This window comes from Lytechinus variegatus, chromosome 6 (genome assembly GCF_018143015.1).
Source record: "Lytechinus variegatus isolate NC3 chromosome 6, Lvar_3.0, whole genome shotgun sequence".
In the NCBI taxonomy this organism is placed as follows: Eukaryota; Metazoa; Echinodermata; class Echinoidea; order Temnopleuroida; family Toxopneustidae; genus Lytechinus; species Lytechinus variegatus.
In genome coordinates this window covers 43,425,016-43,450,155 of record NC_054745.1, presented here as the reverse complement: position 1 = coordinate 43,450,155, position 25,140 = coordinate 43,425,016, and the positions used below count along the sequence as shown (strand labels likewise).

At 36.8% G+C, this 25,140-nt stretch overlaps 1 protein-coding gene across 1 annotated transcript in view; it reads right to left on the bottom strand.

Annotated features, from left to right (window-relative positions):
- The window catches only part of LOC121417874 (MAM and LDL-receptor class A domain-containing protein 1-like), a 35,037-nt gene that overhangs the window by 9,504 nt on the left and 393 nt on the right, over positions 1–25,140 (bottom strand). Inside the window, exons 2-16 of the mRNA XM_041611607.1 lie at positions 24,389–24,623; positions 18,547–18,776; positions 16,589–16,721; positions 16,008–16,157; positions 15,214–15,464; positions 12,377–12,467; positions 10,159–10,296; positions 9,243–9,391; positions 8,279–8,398; positions 7,178–7,415; positions 4,868–5,094; positions 3,582–3,714; positions 2,630–2,773; positions 1,864–2,144; positions 340–430 (exon numbers count right to left, since the gene is read on the bottom strand). Of these exons, the coding sequence (XP_041467541.1) occupies positions 340–430; positions 1,864–2,144; positions 2,630–2,773; positions 3,582–3,714; positions 4,868–5,094; positions 7,178–7,415; positions 8,279–8,398; positions 9,243–9,391; positions 10,159–10,296; positions 12,377–12,467; positions 15,214–15,464; positions 16,008–16,157; positions 16,589–16,721; positions 18,547–18,776; positions 24,389–24,623 (2,611 nt within the window). The remainder of the gene's footprint in view (positions 1–339; positions 431–1,863; positions 2,145–2,629; positions 2,774–3,581; positions 3,715–4,867; positions 5,095–7,177; positions 7,416–8,278; positions 8,399–9,242; positions 9,392–10,158; positions 10,297–12,376; positions 12,468–15,213; positions 15,465–16,007; positions 16,158–16,588; positions 16,722–18,546; positions 18,777–24,388; positions 24,624–25,140) is intronic.

Genomic DNA, 25,140 nt, shown 5'->3' with positions numbered 1-25,140 from the left:
AGTATTCAAGTATTTTTGGCATGCATTCATCTTTAGTTCATCTTAGTCTAAATTTCAAAGCATGCAATGAATGATAACGATGATGATGACGAACATCATTTGTATTGCGCCCTTTATCTGTAAACAAATATTCAAAGGCGCCAGCTCTCCAATTAGTCATACATTTTCCAGTTTGATGGAAAACATGTGTCTTTAGTTAAGATTTGTAGGTCACAATATTGTTACAATTACGAAGTTCGATTGTATATTTATGCAGCCTTTGGTAATATCGGAGGCTGACAGTTCTATTTTATTTTGATAATTAATATAATATAAACATAATGTCGACAGAGTGGTTACCTTTAGGATCACAAGGTCCTGTCCTGAATTCAACATCATCTATTGTTAATCCACCGGTGTCTCCCGCTCCCATCTTACCCTCAATGACAGCCTACAGTGTATAAAGAAAACAGTTAAATATTAATGCAAGTAGAAAAGGAGAGATGATGGATCCCTGACTGCATGCCATCTAATATGTCTCCACTATTGCAATTATGGGCCCGTTTCATAAAGACGTACAAGGAAGGTCAATATTGTCATTACGGGAACTTCAATTATAATTGGGCTCAGCTTCCTATCACAATTAAGACTCCTATGGGAGTTACCATAACTACAAAGATATAATAGCTGTTTTTTATGAAATGGGCTCCACTTGTGAATATCTGCAATAAACATTTTTTATTTTTTTATATCTCTCTCTCTCTCTCTCTCCCATTTCGTTACCTTGGAAATAATAATTCGATCAGGTACCCACAATGTGCTGCACTCAACCCAGGTAAGGTAAATTGGTACCTGACAGGAATTTATTCATTGAAACGCAGCGCGCGTAACAGCTGCACTGCTAAAGCCAGGGTAATTATGCTGCATGTACTATAGAGCGCTTGAAGACTTCTGACAAAGTAAGTATTAAGCGCTATATAAGCAAGTATAATTACTACCCAGGAATAATCGCTTAACTGTCATTAACATACACGATACACGCTCCTTGATTTACCATACTGACTACAGTAATCTTTTTGGATTTCTCGCTGCACAAGGGGTGCTAGGAGCATGATCAATTATCGGAGTATTTCTATCTCAGATTTTACTATGAATAATAATATTATATATATATGTATATGTGTATATGTATATATATTTTGAAAATAGGGTTCGTAACGATCGGAGCTAGATTTTCGTTTTTAAGGGGTTATGTGATCATTGCAAGTTTGATCGCAATGTATTATGTAAGGAAAGGTTGAAATATACCCTTTTATCAATGCTTTTCAAGTAGAGTCAATATTTGCCACCTTTTGTCCGCAACGAACTATTTCAGGTTAATCTTCCAAATACAAAATTCTTTTAGATTCAATTTCCATTTTCGCATGTAACTGCATCAACTGTGGAGCGTCGTGGCCCAGTGGATTAGTCTCCGGACTCTGAAACAGAGGATCGTGGGTTCGAATCCCAACCATGGCGTAATTTCCTTCAGCAAGAAATTGATCCACCATGTGCTGCACTTAACCCAGGTGAGGTAAATGGATACCTGGAAGGAATTTATTACTTGAAACGCAGGGCGCATAACAGCTGCACTGCTAAATTAAGCCAAGGTAATTATGCTGCATATACTGTAGAGCGCTTAGAGACTTCTGACATAGTGTCAAGCGCTATATAAGCAGGCATAATTATTATCAATATTATGCTCCTAAAATTGAACAAGGGCTTTTATGAAGTACTAAAAAATGCAAGGTTTACGATCTTTTCAAATAGGTACTGAGTGACAAAAATAAAAACAGGAGGGCTACCATTACGATTGCGCCCTCTCCGTATAAAGGCATTAATTACCTGATACGGAAATTTGCTAATGAGAGTCGCCCCTCCAAACCACCAATGATCCCCTTTGTTACCGATGGTCGACCAGAGCGGGTCGTCAGTGATGTATGTTGTTCCATTATCAACCCACTGCATGTATATATTAAGGGACACGGCTTCCGCATCTTGGTGATACCAGAACGTAAGACATTCAGCCTGGGCATCTCTTGGAGAAGACCTTTCCCAGCTGACCAGTCTGGCTCTATCACCCGGTTGGTTCCTCGCATCTCGCATATCAATGTAGGCGTATCCACCTGCAGACAATTAAAACCATAATAGAAGAATTTATTTACGTTTATTATTGATATTTTGAATTGATAGATTGTGATTATTGATCCATATCAATAATTATTGATCGATTCTGATCAATTCTGACTGCTAACGAAAAACATCTTTTAGGAAGCGTTGTCGAATTGTTATGAACCGAAGTAACAGCATTTCATCATAATTGAGACAGATTAAGATTTAGATTTATTTATTTCCGTTCAACATTTTTTTTTCAAAATAAATTCAAAGTAACAAAACATATCCATTGTAATACAAACAGATCAATGAATTTTCGTAACAAATGTTGAATATAAATTAAACAAAACTACAATATGTTATTGCAACATATCAATAATTAGCAAAAGCCAGAACCCCCCAAGAAAAAAAGTCTACAGTCTAGTAGTCTACACAGAAATTGGTGTATACTTTTCAAGCATTACATGGCCTCCATCAGAGGGTTAATATCATTTACCTTGAACGGTTCCGAATGAGTGGTCAGGAAGCTCTTTATTGTTTCCGTAGCGAGTGTCAGCACCAGAGCCAACCAACCAATCAAATTCATCGATTTCATCTTCTTGCATCCAGTCACAAAATCCCGATGTGAAATGACAAACGTCTGCAAAGAATGAAATGAAATACCCGATAAGAAAATATGTTGAGTATCTGGATATAAGAACGACCCCGGTACATTTTTTGACGAAATTGAGTAAAATATGGAAAATTGTTCCATATACAATGACTCATTTGTGTATAAATGATAAATCTGAAATCATCTCAGAAATTTCAAAATAAAGAACGAAAATCTGGTATGAGTGAAAGAAAAGCCCAACTCAAGGACTTGGGCTTTTCTTTCATTAATATCACAGCGCCCTCTCTCATTAATACCCCTTACTACAGACGTCTACCATGTATATGAATGTAAGAATGACCCAAGTCCACAAGGCAAAAGGCCCCAACCACAGGTAACGTGAATATTAATGTGTATAAAAAATGTACACATAAATTTGTTTCATGATGTTCTCTGATGTCATTTGGCTAAATTTACTTGAATTGCCCAAATTGGAAAACAATATCCATTTTTTTTCGAAACGACCTTTTTTTGGACTTGAGCCTTTTTAAATTCATATACTCAATTCTTGGACATGCCACGAAAAACGAATGAAATATTTCTATTCTTCCAATCAAAGCTGATTATTCATTTTAATGAGGATATGGCGTTGCTCAGTCGATTGCAGCTCCGGTTTCGGAAAATCAATTTAAAAGACTTATCTCTTTGTCTTAGATTGTTTGCTTTCCTTTAATGACCAAAAATAGCTTCCTTCTATTCTTTTTCTTTTCCTTAAAAGAAATCGCCCTCAATTCTTTATTAAAAGTGTATGGTGCACTTTAACTAAAGAATTGAGAGAGATAACTCTTCGAATTACCTGTAAGTCCTGTACACTCTCCGGGGTAAAAAGCAATGTCATCGATGGCGATGTTAGCTTTAGCATCAACAGCCCCAACACTTGCGTTGAAAAGGATAACATACGCCTCTGTGTCGGTGATATTTAAAGAAACCTAAAACGACATAACAAGAAATTATAATTATTTGTTAGTGTTTTGAGAAAAAAAATTATCAATCACCAAATAGGGGGCAATGTCGTTCTTGCCAGGAATTTCCAGTCAGTATGAAATCAATCAATGTCTGCAGTATTTTTTCACCATAAAAAAAGCAAGAACGCGTTCATTAACATATCGCTGGTTGGCTGTTAAAACCTTTCTTTCTTTTTTTCGTTGAGATTTTGAGGTTAGCTCAGAGGAGGATGTACTTAAGAACTATAGCAATTTGGGGTCTCATATTGTGTAGAAGCAGTCTCCTTCTAATTTTCATGTGAAGAACTCTTTCTAGGCAAACGAAGTTTTCTATTCTCGTTTTCTATTCTAACTCTGAAATCTAGCTTATTCTGAGCTGTCACCAAAAAAATAAGATACAAGGTTCTATCAGCTTTCCTACGATAGACGGTTAAGGGATGCTTCAACCCCCCCCCCCTTTCTGTAGCCATACAGTAACAAGTCGTCAAAAAATGACAGTAATGTTTTTATTTTATTGCATGTTCACCCTAACCCACACCCCAATCTCAAAATCCCTCCCTATCAGCATGACCAGGGTGTATTATCTGTCATACATAACTGGATTGGCATTAAATATTGCATTTGTTGCATGCGGAGCGTTGTGGCCCAGTGGATAAGTCTTCGGACTTTGAAACAGAGGGTCGTGGGCTCGAATCCTAGCCATGGCATAATTTCTTTCAGCAAGAAACTGATCCACAATGTGCTGCACTCAACCCAGGTGAGGTATATGGGTACCGGTAGGAAGTAATTCCTTAAAATGCTGTGTGTGCTATGAACGCCTAGCCTAACCGGGTAACATAGGAGCGCTTTGAGCACCTAGCAAAGTGGATATGTGCGCAATGTAAATACCCTATATTATTATTTTCATTAAAAGATAACCTACTTCACTCACTCGATTCAACATTCATTTCCAAAGGTAAAAGTATTGATACTATTTCAAAAAATAACAAAACATTCGTGGTAGCAAATCTGCAAGCAGAATTTATGCTGAGTGCATCGTGACATATCGACAATGAGTTATGGGAAAAACCTGTTCATACAAAGTACCTTGTATCTTGTGTTCAGGGAAAATGAAATTATAATTCGAAAATGGACCCACCAATGATTCTTTCCAAGAAGGTCCTTGCTTCCCCTCAAGGGATAAGACAACTTCACCAACTGTATCCGTGCTTGGCAGGACTTGAACGTCCAACCTACCCGTAAGCTCGTCGTTTAGGTAGGTGTAAAACTTCAAACATTGGGTGGAGTCCGCCAGGAATTCCGGCGACTTGAGAATTGCATAATCCTGTACAGAGTGTCCCGGTGGGGAAATTATTGCATAAACGCCTGGAAAGAGATAGAGAGATCGATGAGTATGAATATTCCAATTTGAGGAGCCGCAATAGCTCAGTCGGTAGAGCGGGGGTTTCGGATTCCCTATCGGTGCCCTGGCGCCCTTTGGTGAGGCATTTGAATCCTCATTACCAGGTCCCTCGAAAAGAACCTTAAATCGCCGGTCCACTGGTTGTTGCTTACACGTAGTTTTGCTTTCTTAGCAATCAGGTGAAAAAAATATTACCACTTCCAACAATATGGGGAGTAAAAAAAAGACGAACAGACGAAGATTATATTATTGCTAAAGGTGTTTGTATTAAGGTAGACCCCCCCCCTATGATAATAAATGTGCCTCAATAAAGGTAAATCAACAATACACAAATACACAAAAGAATTAATTAATCAACCGATAAAAAATAAATGAATAAGATTAAACAGGTTCACAAATAAGTAAATATTTTTTTAGCTAAATGAAGAAAAGAAAGAATAGAGCCCCGCCCGAAAAAAACTTATTTTATCCTTATAGAGTGACATCATTGAGTTCTCCGTCTGTAAGACGATTTGGATGACTTTGGAAAGAAGGGGATCGAATAATGATTGTGCTTTCGAGGTGATCTCTTGCCACATCACAGATCATTTTCCCCAGATATTAAGAATATTAAAATGCAAGTTCTGATAACGATTTCCAAAATGTGCTCGAGCAGAATCCAATTAAAAGACCATCCAAGTGTTTGTTTTTATCAATAAGAAACATATACCAAATATCTGTAGAGAAAATGTTTCGATAAATGAACAAAACAATAACAGAATTCCATCAAATGTCAGGGGGTTTATTTTCAAGCAATATTAGAAGACTTTCCCAAACATATTTTAATGTATTATTAATCATCCGATTTATCGGTTTTCAGTTTAGATTTCACGACTCCACAATAATAAGTTTATGTTCATGTACTGGATCTAGATCTATAATAATATATTGAATCTTAACCTCGATGTTAAGACATTGGCCCGTATTGTGAAGTTAGGTTTAAATTACACCACGGTCTAACTCCGTGCTAAAATCATGGGGGGGGGCAAAAGTTTAAAAATTATGTTTATGTTGTATATTTCCTATGTTTGTTATTTTGTTTCCTTTTGCTTTCACAATGAAGAAAAGAACTTTAGTTATCATTCCCAGATAATTATGAAAAATTTGGGTGTCATATGAGTTAATAAATTGAATGTGTACTGTTAGCGATTTTTGCACCAATTGGCTCCCCATAGTTAAACCACAACTTTAAACCAGGGGTTAATTCAAGCCCGAGTTCATGATACCGATCATTGTCATTAAATAATTATTGTTTGCCGCAGCTACATAAGTGTACCTTTATCTAAGCCAAAGTGAAAGTGACGGTATATCCCTTAGGTATCGCAGGCCTAATTCATTTTCCATAGACTCGTGTGTTAAAGTGGCACTTTAAAAAAAAAGAAGGAAATTCGAAGGTTGAATGTTTACTACCAGTGGACAGAATATATGTCTGACATTCCATATCTGACTAGAAAAGGATACCTCGACCGGCTCCTTTTAAGAATAAATCGGAATTTGTAAAGACTACACCTGTCAGGATCAAATATTCACTGCTGAATGATACGCGCCGTATAAGCTAGAACAACAACAAATTCATCACTTGAGAGAGTAAAATGGCCCCAATTCTTCCGCCAGTAAAGAAATAGTTCCAAAGTAGTGATATATCGTTCCGATTTCGAAAAAAGGGTACCTTCCCTAGAATCAGTGTTAGTTTGTCAATCATATTCATTCATTTTTGTCAATCAGCAACATCAAATAAAAAAAGAGCAATGGGTTGGCTCGAAAGAATATATATCTTTGGCCTGCCAGTTGTAGTTACTAGTTAGGCCCGCCTGACCCTTATCCACGACTGGGCGTTGTGGCGTGCGCCTGTAATCCAAGCAGTGGGGAAGCTAGAAATTGATGCAGAGGTTCGAGGTTCTAGCCCTGGTCACGTCTTTTAGATGGTGACGTTAAAGGTCGGTCCCAGACGTAAAAAATATTTACTGACTGATACAACTCTGACAAAACTCAAACGCACACACTTACCCTCTTGGTTTGCCTTCGTATGATCTCCGTAAGGTCCGCTGTCCGCCCCAGTACCTTGTAATCCTCTATAGAGTATCCAATCAAAATCATCCATATCAACCTCATTCTTCCACAGGCAGAACCCATCTTCGAAATCGCAAGTACCCGGTACCGGACAGGGTCCATCTTCTACTTTAAAATCGTCAAGGCTTACTGATCCATCGCTGAATATGTCAAGACTCTTCACGAGGAATGTGATCTAAGGAAGGATGAATGGCAATGTGACAATTGAAATAAAAGTGGTATAGTCTTATAAAAGAACATTACTTGGTGGTTCCCCCAAGTGGGCTTTTTAACCTTGATTGTCGATAATTCAAAAATGAGATTTTAACTGCTAAAGAATATTCATAGTAGTATACTCAACCTCTGCAATTGTATTCATTTATGTATTTACTTTCGATTAATTTAGTGTATTCATTTATTTCACTTTATTTTTATTAATTTATGTATTCATTATTTCATTATTATATATATTATTTATTCATTCATCTTTTAATTATTATAGTATTTATCAAGGGGGGGGGGTGGTACCGAACCACGCCTTAGTGTATAAGCGCCACGGTGTAGCGTTCTGACTCTCGCCTTGTAATCAGAATCTGGAATGTTCGAATCCCACCATTGCCTAGCCTCCTTTGACAAGGCGTCAGTCCACACTTTGCCACCCTGTCTCAGGGGCTGATTGGGTACCGGTAGGAAACAACCGTCATTGTGGTTGGTTTAGCAAGTGTGCGCCTAACAGGCTGCTTGAAACGCTATGGGTCCAGTGACCGGGTTATAATAACTGTGAAGCGATATGAGCAGTAATATATAGATTGATAAAGGGCTATATAAATGCAAATTAGTATTATTATTAGCTCTATTTTTTTTTAAAAGCACATACCGTTAGGGTATTAGCGCATCACGCAAAAACGGAAAAAGCAAAGGAAAAGGGTCCTTACTGAACAAAGCAGATGCGTGCTTAATATTTTTTTTCACGAAATGTGTCTTTCTGTTCTTCATTTCTTGCCACATGATTTAATAGTTTGAAGAGTATGTTTATTTGCATACAAGAAAAAAAAATACCTTGAAGTTTTCATCGACCGACAGTTGGATCTGCGACACGAGCCACTCATGCGGTAGATCTACCCCAGAATAGGATATAATAACCTTGGCGCTCCCCGAAGGAACACCTACTTGGCTTACCTATTATCAAAAAAAAAATGCAAGATTATGGAAAGTTTGGGTACCTTTAAACCAATGAACACATTTTCATCAATAATCACACGCGCACACACTAACCATGTCATATAACATTTTTTTGGAATACTCAAATACTGCATATATGTATACTTCAACTTGTACAAGTCTAAAAACGGAATTCTCCCTGATTCATTTTAACACCCACGCCAATACCTATGAACAAAACTAACCCATAAGACTACTTACTATTTTAAGAAATACTTCATGTAGTTAGTTACCAGATCGCAAAAAACCACATACATGATATCCCACGTTCAATCACAAGCAAACACACAAGCCCCCACAAGCGGGCGATTACATGTAGCTTTCAGAATTATTCCTGTCAGAGTTCCTGGGCCCACACCTTACTCACTCATCCATTTACTATCATAATAAAAAGTATTAGATTAATTCAGGTAGCCTCTTTGTCCTTGCATTCACTTTATCATGTTTTTAGGCTTAATCGTATAAGCGCTAACATGCTATTACACGCATTAACTAATTCGTTCACTGAAAAAAATGAAGTGCTAATTTAGCACTTACAGTGCTTGTATAGTGACTACACTACGAGTGCTGTTTTTCTAGTTCAAATTTAAATAAGAAAATCAGCACTCGTAGTGCAGTCACTATAGAAGCTTTGGAAGTGCTAAGTTAGCACTTAATTTTAACAGTGTATATTGTGCAATTTCGTACATTTACCAAACAACGGATTTTTTTACTATTTAGAAAAATTCATTTTCAAAAATAAACATCCTTCACACATATCTGCTTTAAAAAACGACAACAACAACAAATAAGTTGGACTTACCGTAAGGTCAATATCCATGGAAGTGTACATATACATCCATACTGTAAGGCAACGATCGGGGTTTAGCCCTTGGGAATACACACCAGACTCTAATAACCCAAATTGGTTTACATTTTGAACATCAGTTAGATCTAAAAACATAAAATGCCCTGGAAAAGGAAATAAAATGGAGTTGAAAAAAATGACATAAAACGGATTTATTTTAAGTTCTGGGGGACATATCCTTGCGCTTCATCAGTCGTCATGTGTCCACCCCATCCCCCTGGGCCAGGGGGGGAATCAAATGATGTATACTATTGTAGTGTTTCATCGCAAGATTTACACTACAACTGAAAATGTTGAATAATGCAATTATACATTTTTAAAAACAATATTCGCATTAAGACTCAGCAGGAAATAATGAAAGGGGGTGGGGACTTTGTTCCAAATGAATATTGCAAAAAAATGTTTAATATGAAAAATGCAATATTGAGAAGAAAAATGTTACAGTATCTAGACCAATAAAAAGGGACTATATGTCAATAAAATGTGAGAATCATTTTGTATTTTGTTTCACCAAGCGCCATGAGCACTAAGCAAAGGTAGATACTTGTGCTATATAAGAATCCATCATCATAATCGTCATCATCATCATCATCCCCATCATCACCATCACCAGTATCATCACCCTCATTATCATCATCACCATCATTATTATCATCATCAACATCACCAAAAAGATCATCATCGTCATAATCAGCATCATCATTATCAGCATCATCACCACCACCATCATCATCGTCGACATCATCATCAACATCATCATAATCACCATGTAGAAGAGTTTATAACAATCACTCATGCCTTTGCCGCCCCGTCATGGAACCAGAATTTAAATTGTGGAATGACGAAAAGAAGAGCTGTGTTCACTTCTTACCCAAAGGTAGCTGAAAAGTTGAATCATAAGGCGGTATGACTTGGGATGAACTGGAATCGGAGGAGGAAAGTTGCCATAGCAACGCATCACTCGGCGATTGATTGAAGCCACATTGACCATTTTCGAATCCGCAGTAATCTGTAAATGATATGAAATAGTAATTATCAAAAATGTTATAATTGTTGAAACAGAACTATTCTGATGTACATCGACCTTCAATGTGACGATTATGGCTTACACCCCCCCCCCCCACAGAAAGAGATACAAAGTGTATTTGTTTAGTTTATTCATTCATTCCTTTTTTTTGGGGGGGGGGGTAGTGATCCTTGTTCATAGACCTCCAAGTCACAATGTTGAACTGCTTTATCTATGAAATAATGTATAATGTCTGCCTTGGGCGTGGCCAGAGAAGATTACTGTGTTGTTACTGGCGTGCTAAATTGTCACAGCACCCTCAGTAACAATACACTGCATATAATGCTCAGCGGACAGGACCCTGATCACTTGATAACAAGATAACTAATCTTTCAGGAAGATGCAAAGACGAGTCATTCGAGAAGCTAGCAAACGTATAATGTGATGAAAGGCACATGTGTAAGTAAATATTCTTCTTTTTTTCAAATTTAAGATCAAGTCGACCAGACGCGTCTTTATTTTTTTTCGACTTTGGGCAAGGGATCTTGATATTCAACCGTTAATGCGCACTTTTCATACAAATCGAATTACTCTTACTAATAAGATAAGTCTATATATATATATCCCTGAGTTCGAAATACATGCAGCCTCTTAATTAATATTTGCCCAAGTAAGATCAAAACGTGAACATAACAAGGTAAATGTTGTGTGCTATAAATATTTTGTAAATAGTTTCTGTTTCAAATAAAACTATTTAACTGTAAAAGGAAATCTGGACTTTTTCTCCAAGAAGAATTGCCCATATCCAAAGACTATGACATTAACTCTGTTCACCATTCAACCACGAGCCAAATTGTTTCACCTGTCCCAAGTAGTGCATATAAATGAAATAAAATGACAGACACGCCCTTTCTTCTTATATTGGCTGTTAGACGTACGTTTCTATGTTACGAACGATAACTTAAAGAGAAATGCCAGTAGTTGCAGTAGACACTGATTTCACGAGAAAGTCTGTAAAACAAGGCTTAATTTTCACTATATCTGGTACAGTTACATAAACTGAATTTTGTGAAATCTTGAAATCTACGCTGAAAAATGGTCACACCGAAGATCACCAACACAGATAAGCGCACGTTGGACAGTGTATTATTATTGCTGTGAATGTCGGGCCGACGCTTGACCCGAATCCTATGCTTATTTGCTGATTTCTCAGCAATTACGCAATTTCTTCCATAATCCTTTGGCACATATGTTTTACTTATACAAACAGACACTTTGGTGGCCATTTCATTGACTTCTGTACGAACTCATTTTGATATCGTTACCAAAGTGGCAGTTACCTTTAATGTCTTGAACAAAAAACAAATGCTCCATTAGGCATAGTATTTTGTTTCCACCAAACTGAAAAGAACACAGTGTCATGCAGTTTGGCTCACAGTGTTTGTCACAGTGTGGTACAGTGTGATATCACGATCACACTATTTTATCCGTGTATTTTATCGGCGAATCACATATTCAAATAGTCAACCACGTGAACACGCTGTGAGCAGACACACTGTCGAGGTGTTCAAAGTGTGAAAATATCATCACACTGCTTGAGCATTCAACAGTGTAGCTAATCTGTCCATGTAGTCCTTTATGTAAACACACAGTGATCACAATGTGTGAGACTGTGGTCTATTTAGCCTATACCTCGATGTTCGTTAATCCGAAAACGTAAAAGGGTTCTTTAATCCGAACATTTTTGGCCTTATTCCGACGGTTCGTTATTCGGAAGGTTCGATAATCCGAACGCGAAATAAGGATCGTTGTTTCGAAGGTTCGTTAGTCCAAAAACGAAATAAGCTTCGTTAATTATTTTATATTATAACGAACCTTCGGAATTACGAACCTCATTTCGTTTTCGGATTAACGAACCTTCGGATTTACGAACCTCACTTCGTTTTCGGACAAACGAACCTTCGGAAATACGAACCTCATTTCGTTTTCGGACTAACGAACCTTCGGAATATCCGAACCTTCGGAATAACGAAGCTTCGGAATTACGAATGTATGCGTATCTAGCAGGGCAGTTTTAACTTACTTGGTATCTTACATTCACCAATTGTGAAATCGATGTCATCTAAGACTAGTACCCCATCGTAGCCTTTGCCATGAACGCCTTCGAAAATAACCTTTTGAGGGATTTTTTTTAGGAAAAGAAAAGAAGAGAGAAAGAGAGAGAGAGAGAGAAAGAAAATAACATCGTCATGAAATAAGTCAATTAATTCAATTCTAAGGTCACTGCCAGCAATGTCAATAACCTTGATGTCAGTCTACATAATAAATGTTACGGAAAGAAAATAAAATTCTTAATTTAGAAAATATATTGTTTTGTTGTTGTAGAAATTTTGTTCATCGCTTGGCCGCTCTAAAGGTTGTAGTGATTATTTTGTAGCGACTTGCATTGACCCAAATGTAAATTTCCGTCTACATTTTCTTTCGTCTTAATCTGTAAATACAATGGCCTATTCCTTTGGCTAACCGCGAACATGTGTACCTCGTAAACTTCACGCAAGAGTCGCATATTTTCTTATTGTCAAGTTTGCGCGCCGCATTCCCAGTCTTGGTGCGTGCCTCGCTGTGTTAGATAGCCAATCCGGCAATGTTTATATTCAAGTGACCAATCATCATGATTTGTCGAGGTCAAGAAACTTTGGATCTACCAATCATCATTGGAACGATCTCGTGGTTAGTTTTCATGGAAGTGATTTCTTCACTTCTCCTTGCGAACTCGTCATGTACACTTCATGCTTCCCGCACGTTTTGAGGAGTTAGTCAACCTCTGTACTACCCACGCGGTCCTTTTCTACTGCCTTATTTTGGATATTAATTTACTCACGGAATATCATTTTCGGATACATTGCATTTTCATGTCGGACCTTTAGTTACGTATTATTTTATGAGCTCATTTTCGCGATCGAGAAACGCGACATGTTTATTTAATTTAATCTACCGGGATTTGTGCAATATACTTGGACTTCACTTTCGCGGTGATAAAAACTGTTTCACCTGAGCGCTTTACGCCGTTCATCGCTCAGCTATCATTGCTCCGAACTTTTCGCGGACACTCATCTCGCGTCTCAGTCCAGTTGGTGGTCATTCGCCTTCGATCTACAACTCTTCGAACTTCAGTTTTCCGGTGAGTTGGAAAGTAACTTATTTTGAAGTTAGCTTTATTTCAACAACACACAGTTATACTTTCCACAATTGTTACTTTTCACAATAAATACCATTGAAGGAAAATACTAACCTAATATGAAACTTTCACAGTTCAGGATGCTTTTCTTTAACTGTCTTATGGAGCATTTTGTCCTACCTTAAAGAATTTGCAGCAGAATTCCCACAAAATACCACCACTATTCTGTGAGTCGCCTACTTATCTTGTACATGTACATTCAGGGAATTATCGTTATTAGTATTAGCTCGTGCGTTGTTAATCTCGTATTTATTTTAAAAAAATGCACATCAGCATTATGCTTACTTGGTTTTTAGTCCAAACTCTAGGTCTAGAAAATAAATCAGTTCTAGGACCATTGATATTTTGTTTATGACGTAACATTTATATAAAGATTCATTAACATTAAAGATACCACTTTATTCAGTTGAATTTACAAATGGCTTTGATTAAATATGCAAGTTGTTTGAAATTAATAAGATGCATATTCAATATCATTCATCAAAATACAATTGACAAGCTTGGTCATGCCTTTCGAAACAAAAAAGTTAGAGAATCACTGATTCATGGTCAGATTAAATGGTAACAACCTGCAATGTGTCGAGAAAAGTAAAATATATTAGGGTAATACTTGATTCACAACTGACATTGACTGGGCATAATCATAAAATAATATGAATACTTAGATATCACGTAAAATCTAATTTATTCGTCGCAAAATAAAAAAAACCTTAACATCCCATAATACTCTTGTAAACTTATGTTCTGTTTTAATTTTACCACATATTGATTATTGTTGCACTACATGCATGACCTGGGCAAAACGTAAAAAAACTGTTAAATACGAAAAACTTCTGCAAAAAAATAGAATAGATGTGTGAGATTAAATCCTAATAAGGATTTATAATACATCACTATGCACAAACCTAAATTGGCAATTTGTCGAACAAATACGTAAGTATCATTACTCGTTTTGGTATTCAAACCAATGAATATAAAAGCCCCAAATTATTTAAAATCGCTAATTACTCATCGCACATTTAACACTGGACCCGCTGTGCTGTAAATTCTCTCCTTTAAAAAAGTCCATTCCCTAAAGCTGAATTTGGAAGGAGATCCTTCTCTTTTCAAGCAAGCTCCTTATTAAATAAACTCCCATTTTTAGTTCAATCCACCAATTCTATCAATTATTTTAAACGAGGATAGCAATTGGCCAAATATGTATTATAAAATAAACTGAGATCTGCTATTTCTTCCTCCTTTTTATTGTTTTCATTCATAGATTGTTGCTTTGTTATATTTAATTTTCATTTTCATTATTGTATCATCATTTATGTATCGTTTACCATGTTCTATAATTCTCTTTGCAAAGGCGATCGAGGGCTTTTTTGTAAAGCAGGCTTTATAACTGAACCAGACTGCCCTTCACATTATTTTAACATTTCTTATCGATAAAATATCAATTAAATATAATAAAATAAACAGATAAATAACTAAGTGAATACATAGATTTCTCAAATTAAAACTGTTACATAGACTCTCATTCACGCACATATGCTCCCCCGCGTTGTCCTACACACACACACACACCTCCCACAAAACCCATGTGCGTACAATACTTCCTACGTCATCATGGTCATGGCGACCAGGATAACATGGTTTTTGGTTTTGTCTAAGTTTCAAAAGCGATTTCTGCCTCTTACCACAAACTCTCCAGATTGACGAAGCTTAGCTAGCCCCTGGGTCCAGTGAGGCCCCATAGGCTCTGTTTCTTCCCATACAGTCGTAAGTCCATCCGATGTCTGTACATAGACAGTAAGCCTGTTTCCACTTGGCCATCCATAACTCTGATACCAAAACTCAAGACAAACGTCATCCTGGCTTGTTTGAAGCATTCGTGATGAGGTCAGCTGTGCCCACTCACCGTTGTAGCCATCCAGGTATACGTAGAATCCTCCATTATGAAACAAAAGTATACGATGACAATATTATAGAATAGTAATTACAACAGCAATGGAAATAACGATGATGATGCTGATAATAATAACGATAATAATGATAATATTGATAATGATACTTACTAATCATAAAAAATGATAGTAATAGTAGTGGTAACAATAGTTGGATATTAATCATATAAATAACTTTTTTGTATGATGGCACAAAGCGCTGTGATTAGTAACCCCACTTCAGCGCTCAGGGCATTCAAATAATCCTACCAAGTACCCATTCACCCCACCTTGGTCGAGTGCAACACAGTGGGTATTTTTTTGCTGAATGAAAACACGCCTTGGTTAGGGATTCGAACCCTCGACCCTCAATGTGAAAGGCGATAGATCAGAACCAATAGACCTAACCACTACTCGCCCACAGTTGGAAGTTAGTCCAGATAAAACACGACAAATGTGCATTTTGATGGAAAATATACAAAGCATTTCTACTTGTCAACACATGGGTTACACGATGACACTTAAACCGTTTTCGATCTTTCACTTACCCCTTTCGTCTCCAAATGTATGATCCGATCCTGGGCTTCTGTCGGTTTGCATTTCTCCCGACGCTCGTATCCATCCACTGAAACTACTGCTTTTCCCCTGGGTCCACAAACAGAAGTCGTTTTCAAAATCGCAACCCTGATTTTCTGGAGCTGAAGAGAAAGAAAGAGAACGATAGAGGGGGGGGGGGGTTAAATGATAATTACTTTTGTTTAAAGTGTCTGTCATATTTTTTTCTCATGAAAGACCCGGTCTTCATCAGCCTTAACTCAGTCTCAACCGAGTCTTTTCCGGCACTACTCGGTTTGAGTCTCACGTACATATGTAGTCTAAACCAGTCTTACACGGTCTTACACGGTCTTACACAGACCTATTAAGTCTGACCAAATTTTGTCCGGACTAACTCAGCCTCACCCATTCTTAAGCAGCGTGACGAAGTCTTCGTCTTACCACATCTCACCCAGTCTCCTTCAGTCGTACCTAGCCTTACTCAGTCTGAGTATCACGTCTCGTTCAGTCTTACACATTGTTATCAAGTCTTATCCTGTCTTACCTAGTCTTGCTCAGCCGTGCACAGACTTACCTAGTAGATCAGAGCAATCACGGTCCTCGAGTGTTATATCATCAACGCACTGTTCCCCATCCCCTCCAATACCAATGTGTGCGACCAATAAGATCTGGTACGAGTAGGCTTCTTTGAATGGTAAAATAGGAACCTAAAATGTAACGACAAACAAAATCACATGATTGTTCTTTACTTAGTTTTTATTCCTCATCAATTTAATTTGGGCTTCTCTACGGTGCCGAGAGATGTTAGCGCCACCCAGCGAGCCCCTCGGCTGTAAAGCACTAGGAAGTTTTACAAACACTACGCAAACGCTTTCTTGCAGTAGAGAATATGTTGTAAAAAGCTTTCATGGCAAAGCAGTCTGCGTCAAAAATCTCTTAAATTTTGTCCATGATTTTTGGGGAAACGACATATTTGAATTTTTTCGTCCGCTCTGAATCTAAGGAAGATTTGCTGTCTCGGTTAACGAATTTTCTTCAAAGACCGCTCAGCCCTTCATTGCAAATCAATCGGCATTTTCAAGCATTTTGTATGTTCTAGAATCCGCAACTGATGCAATTGCGAAAACTCGCAATTGTAAATTCCCGACAGAGTACTTTCAATAATCGTATTGCAAAGAACAATACTTTGCCTACGAAAACATAATTTTAATCAAAATTTGTAAAGCTGGATGAGATTATATGTCAATGCCATGATTAGATGGTATTTGTGTGACACCTGAAGTAATGTTATTTTATCATATCATTTTATCTCACTATTTTAATTTTTATTCTTCTTCTACTCCTTCATTTTCTGGTACCTTGATGCCTTTGTAAATGTTGGTATATCAGTGTATGTAATAAACATGTATTTTGTTTCCACAATTTCTTTCGCTCAAAGTAACAACTTATATTTTTTCCCAATGGGAGCCCAATTTTCAGCAAGCTCTGCTTTTTAATTGTCTTCTCCCCTTTTTTGCCACATTTTGTAGTGTACCTTATTTAAATATTTATGCTAGATAATTAATTTGATAATTGATACCCTATATGTTTATGAATACATTTGTTACGTATATTATGTTATTTGTTTTGAAGTGGAATGAATAAAATAAAAAAATTGAAAAATAAATGAACAAAATATGATGGATATTACTCACATAAAGTAATATGGGAATTATACCAGCAATCAACACAAATAGTATCAGATGAATGGCACGACACACTGGACAAGGATCTGCAGCAGTGGCGGACCGTGACCCGAAGGTTCTTTATTCTGAAGGTTCGTAATTCCGAATCACGTAAATTGCCTATACCTCGATGTTCGTTAATCCGAAAACGTAAAAGGGTTCGTTAATCCCAACATTTGTGGCGTTATTCCGAAGGTTCGTTACTCCGAAGGTTCGATAATCCGAAAACGCGATAAGGTTCGATGTTCCGAAGGTTCGTTAATCTGAAAACGAAAAAAGGTTCGTTGTTCCGAAGGTTCGTTAGTCCGAAAACGAAATAAGGTTCGTCAATCATTTCGTTTTCGGACTAACGACCATTCAGAATTACGAACCTCATTTCGTTTTCGGATTAACGAAACTTCGGAATTACGAACCTCATTTCGTTTTTGGACTAACGAACCTTCGGAAATACGAACGTTCTGAATAACGAACCTTCAGAATATCTGAACCTTCGGAATAACGAAGCTTCGGAATTACGAATGTATGCGAAGGAGACAAGCATTGGATCGGGGCACTGTATTGTTTGTGAACAATGTTGTGCCCCTCCAATACTTTGTCTCCTTCGGTTCACGGTCCGCCACTGGTCTACAGGCCATTCTTCCCGAATCCGGGCACTATTAGAAATACTCTTCTGAGGCCTCAGAGAATGTGTCTTTCATTCGTTCTTACCCATCGGTACACGGTGGTGGAAGAAAGATAGTTGAATACATATAGAAATCATAATAAAGGGTTTCCACGCTGGGTTAATTCATAAGAATAATCCACCTACCAACGCCTGCTTCCATCCAAAGATCGAGTCGCCTACTAGTGTTTTCAGACTCCATGGTGTTGGAGAGATATCCGTAAGTACCTGAATCTCGATGCTCCCAACATTATAACCGAATAGAACGTAATAGAATCCAAAGCAGCGTGAGACATCAGCAGTGAAGACAGTGGATTTCAAAATGGCTGTAATCGGACTCGAATCATACTCCCAATGATACACATGAATGTATATACCTTGGATACAAAAAATTAATCACATCGTTTATCAGTACATATTAATCTAAATTTAAATTAATATAATTCATCTAAAAATACTTTGCCCGCCACGGACAGACTCGTTCCTGCGCCACGTTAATTTCTTTGTGCAAACTAATGAGAGTTTTGCACATAGAGATATACAGTGCGTATCAATAAACGTTTACACTTTGAAAAAGCCGTGGGAATTAAAAAATATTCAAAATGTGGGTAATTTTTTCACATATAATCTTAAAGTTGGGTCTCATTTATCGAGTGAAAGTAAAAGTTTTGACAGAATGTTACACTTGAGTAAGCACTGTCCATTTTTGTAAAGCTCGCAGAATTCTTTTTGAGAGTAAAAAAGGGGCCTAAGCGTTCGATCCTAGCAGAATCTTCTTCGGAGGCAAACTGACAAACATATAAAGTGGAACAACCATAATATTCCTATATTATGGTTGTTCCACTTTATATGTTTGTCATTTTGCCTCCGAAGAAGATTCTGCTAGGATCTAAAGCTTAGGCCCCTTTTGACTCTCTAATTTACTCCATTGGCTCTATTTTTAGATAAGCAGTTTTCAGCAGCTTTTTTTTTGCCAGAAATCTTTTTGCGCAGAAATGCTTCTTTTTCACGTTGTGTCAAGGGGGAAGGGCGAAATCAAACGTACCCTGCGAAACATGTCTCATTGAAATAAAACGGATACATCCAAGCATTTTGTAACAATTTTGCCACCCAAATTAAAATTTCAACAGTTAATAAGCACAACCTTAACCATTTTTTTGTGACAGCTGGATCTGAGGACAAGTGAATCTGATTAAAAGTTTATATCAGACATCTCCAGCATTTTTTCACTAAGTTTTTATCATTTAATGTGGGTTTACATTCCATTTTCATTTTTCTCCACACTTTCCCAAGCTTGGCAATGATTAACGAAATGAAAATCAAGCCTAAGCCTAAATCACAGCTCAGTGTAAAGCAAATATCGTCACGATGGCCTTGGTGTGTGGGGGAGTGGGGTGGGGTGCAATGCACTCTTTAAAGTGTTTTTGGCAAGGAAACGGGTTTAAATGGGGGAAAGATATCTTCAAAATAATTTTAATAGCTAAATTCCACGTGTTCTTCATGAGTAAGGTCTATTTTTATTCGCATAACTATTTGAAAATTCTGCGCAAATCATTTTTCACTAACTTTTCAAAAGTAAGTGGTGCTCACTCAAGCGGAAATATTTTTTGACAGTTATATCGTCATTTGGTTAAATGAATCTGTACCAATGTTAATATGCGAAAAAATCTTCAGGATATTACAGATGTATAATTTTACAGGATATTTTTCTAAGTGTAAACTTTTTTTATACGCACTGTATAACTAGTTATTAGTCTGTTAGTACATATCTTAATGGTTTTGCATGGACTGTGCTTATTCAGCTCTTTTTAGTTTATTGTACAGAAAAGCCGTGTGTCCATACACTAAAATGCGATGCACAATTAATATTGTGTACGTGTGTTTGCAAAATAGACTTAAAGGTAAATATTTAACTTTCTGAGCAGCCGATGTAAAAAAAATATCACACCAAGATAAAAAATGGTACAAGCATATATTAGAACTGGAAAAAACTGAAAACAATCATTATTGAGAATGAAAAGCTGAAAATACAGGGCAAAACCCAATTTTGTAATATGGCGCCTTGTCAGTAGACACTTAAATGGAACACATAAGAGTATGGGTTGAAATTAAGATGGTGTTTCCGGTCACTTTATATTTCACTTTTTCGAAGCACTAAATAATGATTTCCGGACGCGATTTTTTTGGAGGGCTACATTTTTGTAACATATTACACGCAGAGGTTATAAGTGTTACCTTCTTGCTCAGATATTTGAAAAGTCAACTCAATGTTAGCCCATCACTTTAACGCAATATGTGTCTATTGTGAATCGAACGTGAATTGAGTCGAACTTTGCAGTTTGCTGTATGTGACTCTAGTCGAATAAAGCAGACAGAGAAAAATATTCATATTTGACATGTTTGATATTGATCAAAGTCAAATGGGAGCACACACTATATATATCTCTGTGACTGGAAATCTATATAACCTTGCTCCGTAAGACTCTACACTTTACAAAATGAAGTGCTAATTCAGCTCTTAAAGAGCGTGCATAGTGACTGCACTTCGGAGTGCTGATTTTTCTCGTTCAAATTTGAACTAGACAAATCAGCACTCCTAAGTGCAGTCACTGTACACGCTCTTTAAGAGCTGAATTAGCACTTCATTTTGTTGAGTGTATTAAAACGAATGGAGCATATGGAATGGAATTTGCAAGGTATTGTGATAACTTTTTTTTCACTTTTAAAAATATACATTTTAGGTATCTTTTTTATTCGTATTTACAAAATATCACAGACACAGGTAGCAAATATGACATCAAAGCTCTGGGTTTTAAAATCGATAAATGTTAATGTTTCCAGTGCCATGAAAGTTATACAGAAGAACTAGGATGTAGCTCAGGGGGGTATTCTGAAAAGTCTCGTAAGTTTCCACTTAAATTTCCTTTTAAGTTACCCATTTAATGGAGCGCTAATGTACCTCCAAATTCGTATTCTGAAAACTCTATTAGCGCTCAATTAAGTCCCTTTAGGCCACTCCCTTACTGAGCCGAATTAGCCAATCAAATGCACTCTTACAACGTAAAATTTTCTCCTAGCGCGCAATGTCTCTTCACTTTGCAGCCTTGCAGCGCAGCGCCCGGCTGCTGCAGGTGCACTGCACCACGATCTTGATACAAAGAATTTTTGCTGAAAAATAATGCTTAAGCATATTTGCATCGGAGATTAAAGGTTCGTTATGTTGTTGAAATTAACTGTTGTCTTTCCCCTTTCTCTCTTATTTATTGTACCTTTGTGCTTTATCTCTTTTTTTCGAACGCGTTCTGCTTTTCACAACCCCCTATCCATTGAATCCATTTGTAGCTTTTTGTTTTTCTTTTTTTTACAATATTTTATTTGCCTCTGTCTCGGGGCCATGATAGGGGGGGGGGGGTCTTCTTTAACTTAATTCCTACTTATTTTAAAAACTACATACTTTTCATTTATATGAGAAATCTTCTCCAACAAAATTTGAATAAACATATTTTAAAAATCAAACAAGCATAATTTAAAAAAAGCCGAAATTTTATTGAAATTTGATATACAAACGTTATGACATTTATAGGTTTTTATAGGTGGGGAAAACGATGGCATCACTATTTTTTTCTTTTGTATTTTATTCTATATTCGTTTAAATACTAAAGGGTCTATATGCTTATTTTTTCACTGTCAGAAACAAGGTTTAATTCACCCCTGCACATTGCTGCATCTACCGTCATTTGGCAATTTCATTATTGTCAAAAAAGTGTGCAAAAACAAAATAGTTTATGATGCTAATAATAAAAGGAAATATAGAAAAATAATTGTCATATTTTTCCTATAAGTACACAAATATTTCTGTCTCCTTTTCCCCCCTTTTTTGATTTATTACCAAATTTAGTCCCTAGGCCCTATTCCTTATTTTACATGTTTCTATACACCACCTTTTCAGCCTTTATTCTATTCCCTTTTTAGCTCTCTTCCTTCCTCCTAGTATTAAACCAATATGATGATATTTATACGAAATGAAAGCCACATTTAGCAAGATGTGATGAGACTTAATGGACCTCTTATCACCATTATCTTTCTCCACTGGAAAGTCCGCTAATTGAGCGCTATGAGACTTTTCAGAATACCAAAAGTCTCGTTACTACTCAATTAAGTCTTCACGCGGTCATAACGCGTACTATTGCAAGTGCGCGCAACGCAACCCTGTCAAATAAGGAAAGGGGCACTTAAGTGACTTTTCAGAATACCAAAATGCTAATTGACCGCTAATTGAGCTTTCAAAATACCGCCCCAGGCAAATAAAAGGAGATACCAGTAGGAATGTCCCGACGATTATATTGTGTATTCCGCGTCCCTACACTATTACAGTTCATAAACAAAGTATTGTTAATGTGATATATGTATGCTACTCGAAAGTCAAGACGCCTGTTTAGGAGACGGACTTGAGCCAAAATTCGGAAATCTAATTGGCAGATAAAAGTTTATTGCGCATTTATCCCGATTTAAGAAGAGCCTCTGGTGTGACGCATTCATGGCGCACTATCTTATGACAAACCAACGCTATCCGGTATTAAGAAGTTTGCTGAAATATTAAAAAGTGATGAACTAAGTGAGATTTGAGTGATGATCCTTAGTCAAATAAAGCATTTGGATAAGTCTTTCTTAAATTGAATGCCAATTTAAGATACAAGATTTTGTTGATAACTTTCCACTGTGTCCATGCCTCATCCCCGGTACCTCATTTCACTGATCAAAAGTTATACCACTTCAAGATCCTTACGTTCCTCCTCTTCCAATTCTCTCGTTACCCCTAAAGTTTCCAAACATGGGGGCATCATTAATACCATGGTCACATTTGCTCTACGGCGGCCGTACGGCGAGTCGAAAACAGCCGTTTTATTCATTTTTATTCAAACCACCTATATTTAGCTGGTACAAAAATGTTAAAAACGGCTGTTTTTGACTCGTCGTACGGCCGCCGTAGAACAAATGTGACCATGGTATAACTCATACTCCAAGTTATGGAATAGCCTCCCTGAATACATCAAACAGTGCTTGACATTTCTCTTGAATTCTTCTTAATTTCTGTTATACTATTTATGCTTTTTAGTGAATCTCCCATTTCCACAGATCCTTTTTTCCTATTTAAATCATATATTATAATTTGTCTACAAAATGCACCATATTTTGTATATATCTTTATATTCTAATTATCATGGATGTTTTTTAATATGATTATAATGACAATGATTTGTATCGCAATTATTTGTTATAAAGTAGGAAAATAATTTGTATCAGTTTCTGTTGGAAATAAATCTAAATCTGAATCTGAATCTTAAAAAGCGCCTTGAGCACTGTACAGATCGTATTTGGAGCGGTATGAGTCTAATTATTATTATCATAGCAAAGCAATATCAAACAATTAACCTAATCTTCTTTCTTCACATCATATTTGCAAGGAATTGTAATGTGACAAATATACTATTTTAAGTGTTGGTTCCAAATCCAGTTTGTAGTTCCTTTCTGCGCATGATCAAAAGATTCAACGCATGATCAGAAGAATGCCATTTGTACTAAAGTGACATGGTGGTTTAAAATCTAATGAGATAAGCACCAAGTTTGATGTGTTGATTATTCATATATTCTTTTGAATAGTGGTTTTCATTTACATCCACAAAAAACAACTATGCGTCCATGAACGATTGGTATTTCATAGTTTGCCAAGTACATTATGCAAAATGCTATGATATGCATTCAAATATGAATGCACTCAATACCTTAATAAAGTGTTCATTGGTGTGCTATTCTAGTCACCTGGTCTATTCAATCTCTTCATCCTGCTATGTAAGGCAAGCTTACGTAATATCTTGCTTTGAAATCTGCCTATCATGATGAAAGAAATGAAAGGTCACTTGATCAAAATTGTCCATGAGTAACTACAAACTGGTCTATTGAGGAAAATGGGACGAATTATGTAACCCACCATAATCTGTGTTATAGGTATGGTCGACGTCGGAACCGGAATTTGGCCAGTCTGGAGACGCTCCATGAAGTCTGTACCAGTCTTCCCCGTCGGTTAGATCGTTCTTCCAGGTGCAGAAACTGTTCTGGAAATCACAGCTCCGGTCCAGAGGGCATGGATAATCTTTGAAGTAAACGTCGTCAACGGCAATTCCACTGACCTGCCGATAATCAGTCGTGCTCGCCTCAAAAGACACCTATTGCAATTGAAACAGAAAAGACATTACAATGATAAAGTCTTGCCATATCTGGTCGATATGCATATACACCACAAATGAATAAGTAAACAGAAAAAAATGAAGCCATCTGAATTTCTACTTTTCTGTATGTAATCATGATCTCTAGAAGAAATGATAGCTAAAATACTAATGAAGATTCTTAAAATATTTAAAATGAATGGCGAATAAATATATAAACAAAGATGGACTCAGTCTATACAGCCTACCAGTCCCCGCCAAACGTTCACTAGTATTACACCAGAAAAGGGTCTGTTCTTGGAGGAGGAAACTAAAAAGAAGAATGTAGAGCGAACTTAATCCACTGACGAAATTACAAAATGCGCGTACATGACTGAAACATACTTAAACATTTTTTTTGTTAGAATCCGATTTCATTTGATAGATTCTTGTAAATGAATTATGAGATCTGCAAAATGCTAAATTTGAATAACTGTTTGGTATATATTCGATACTGTAACCGGGCTTCCAAAATTCA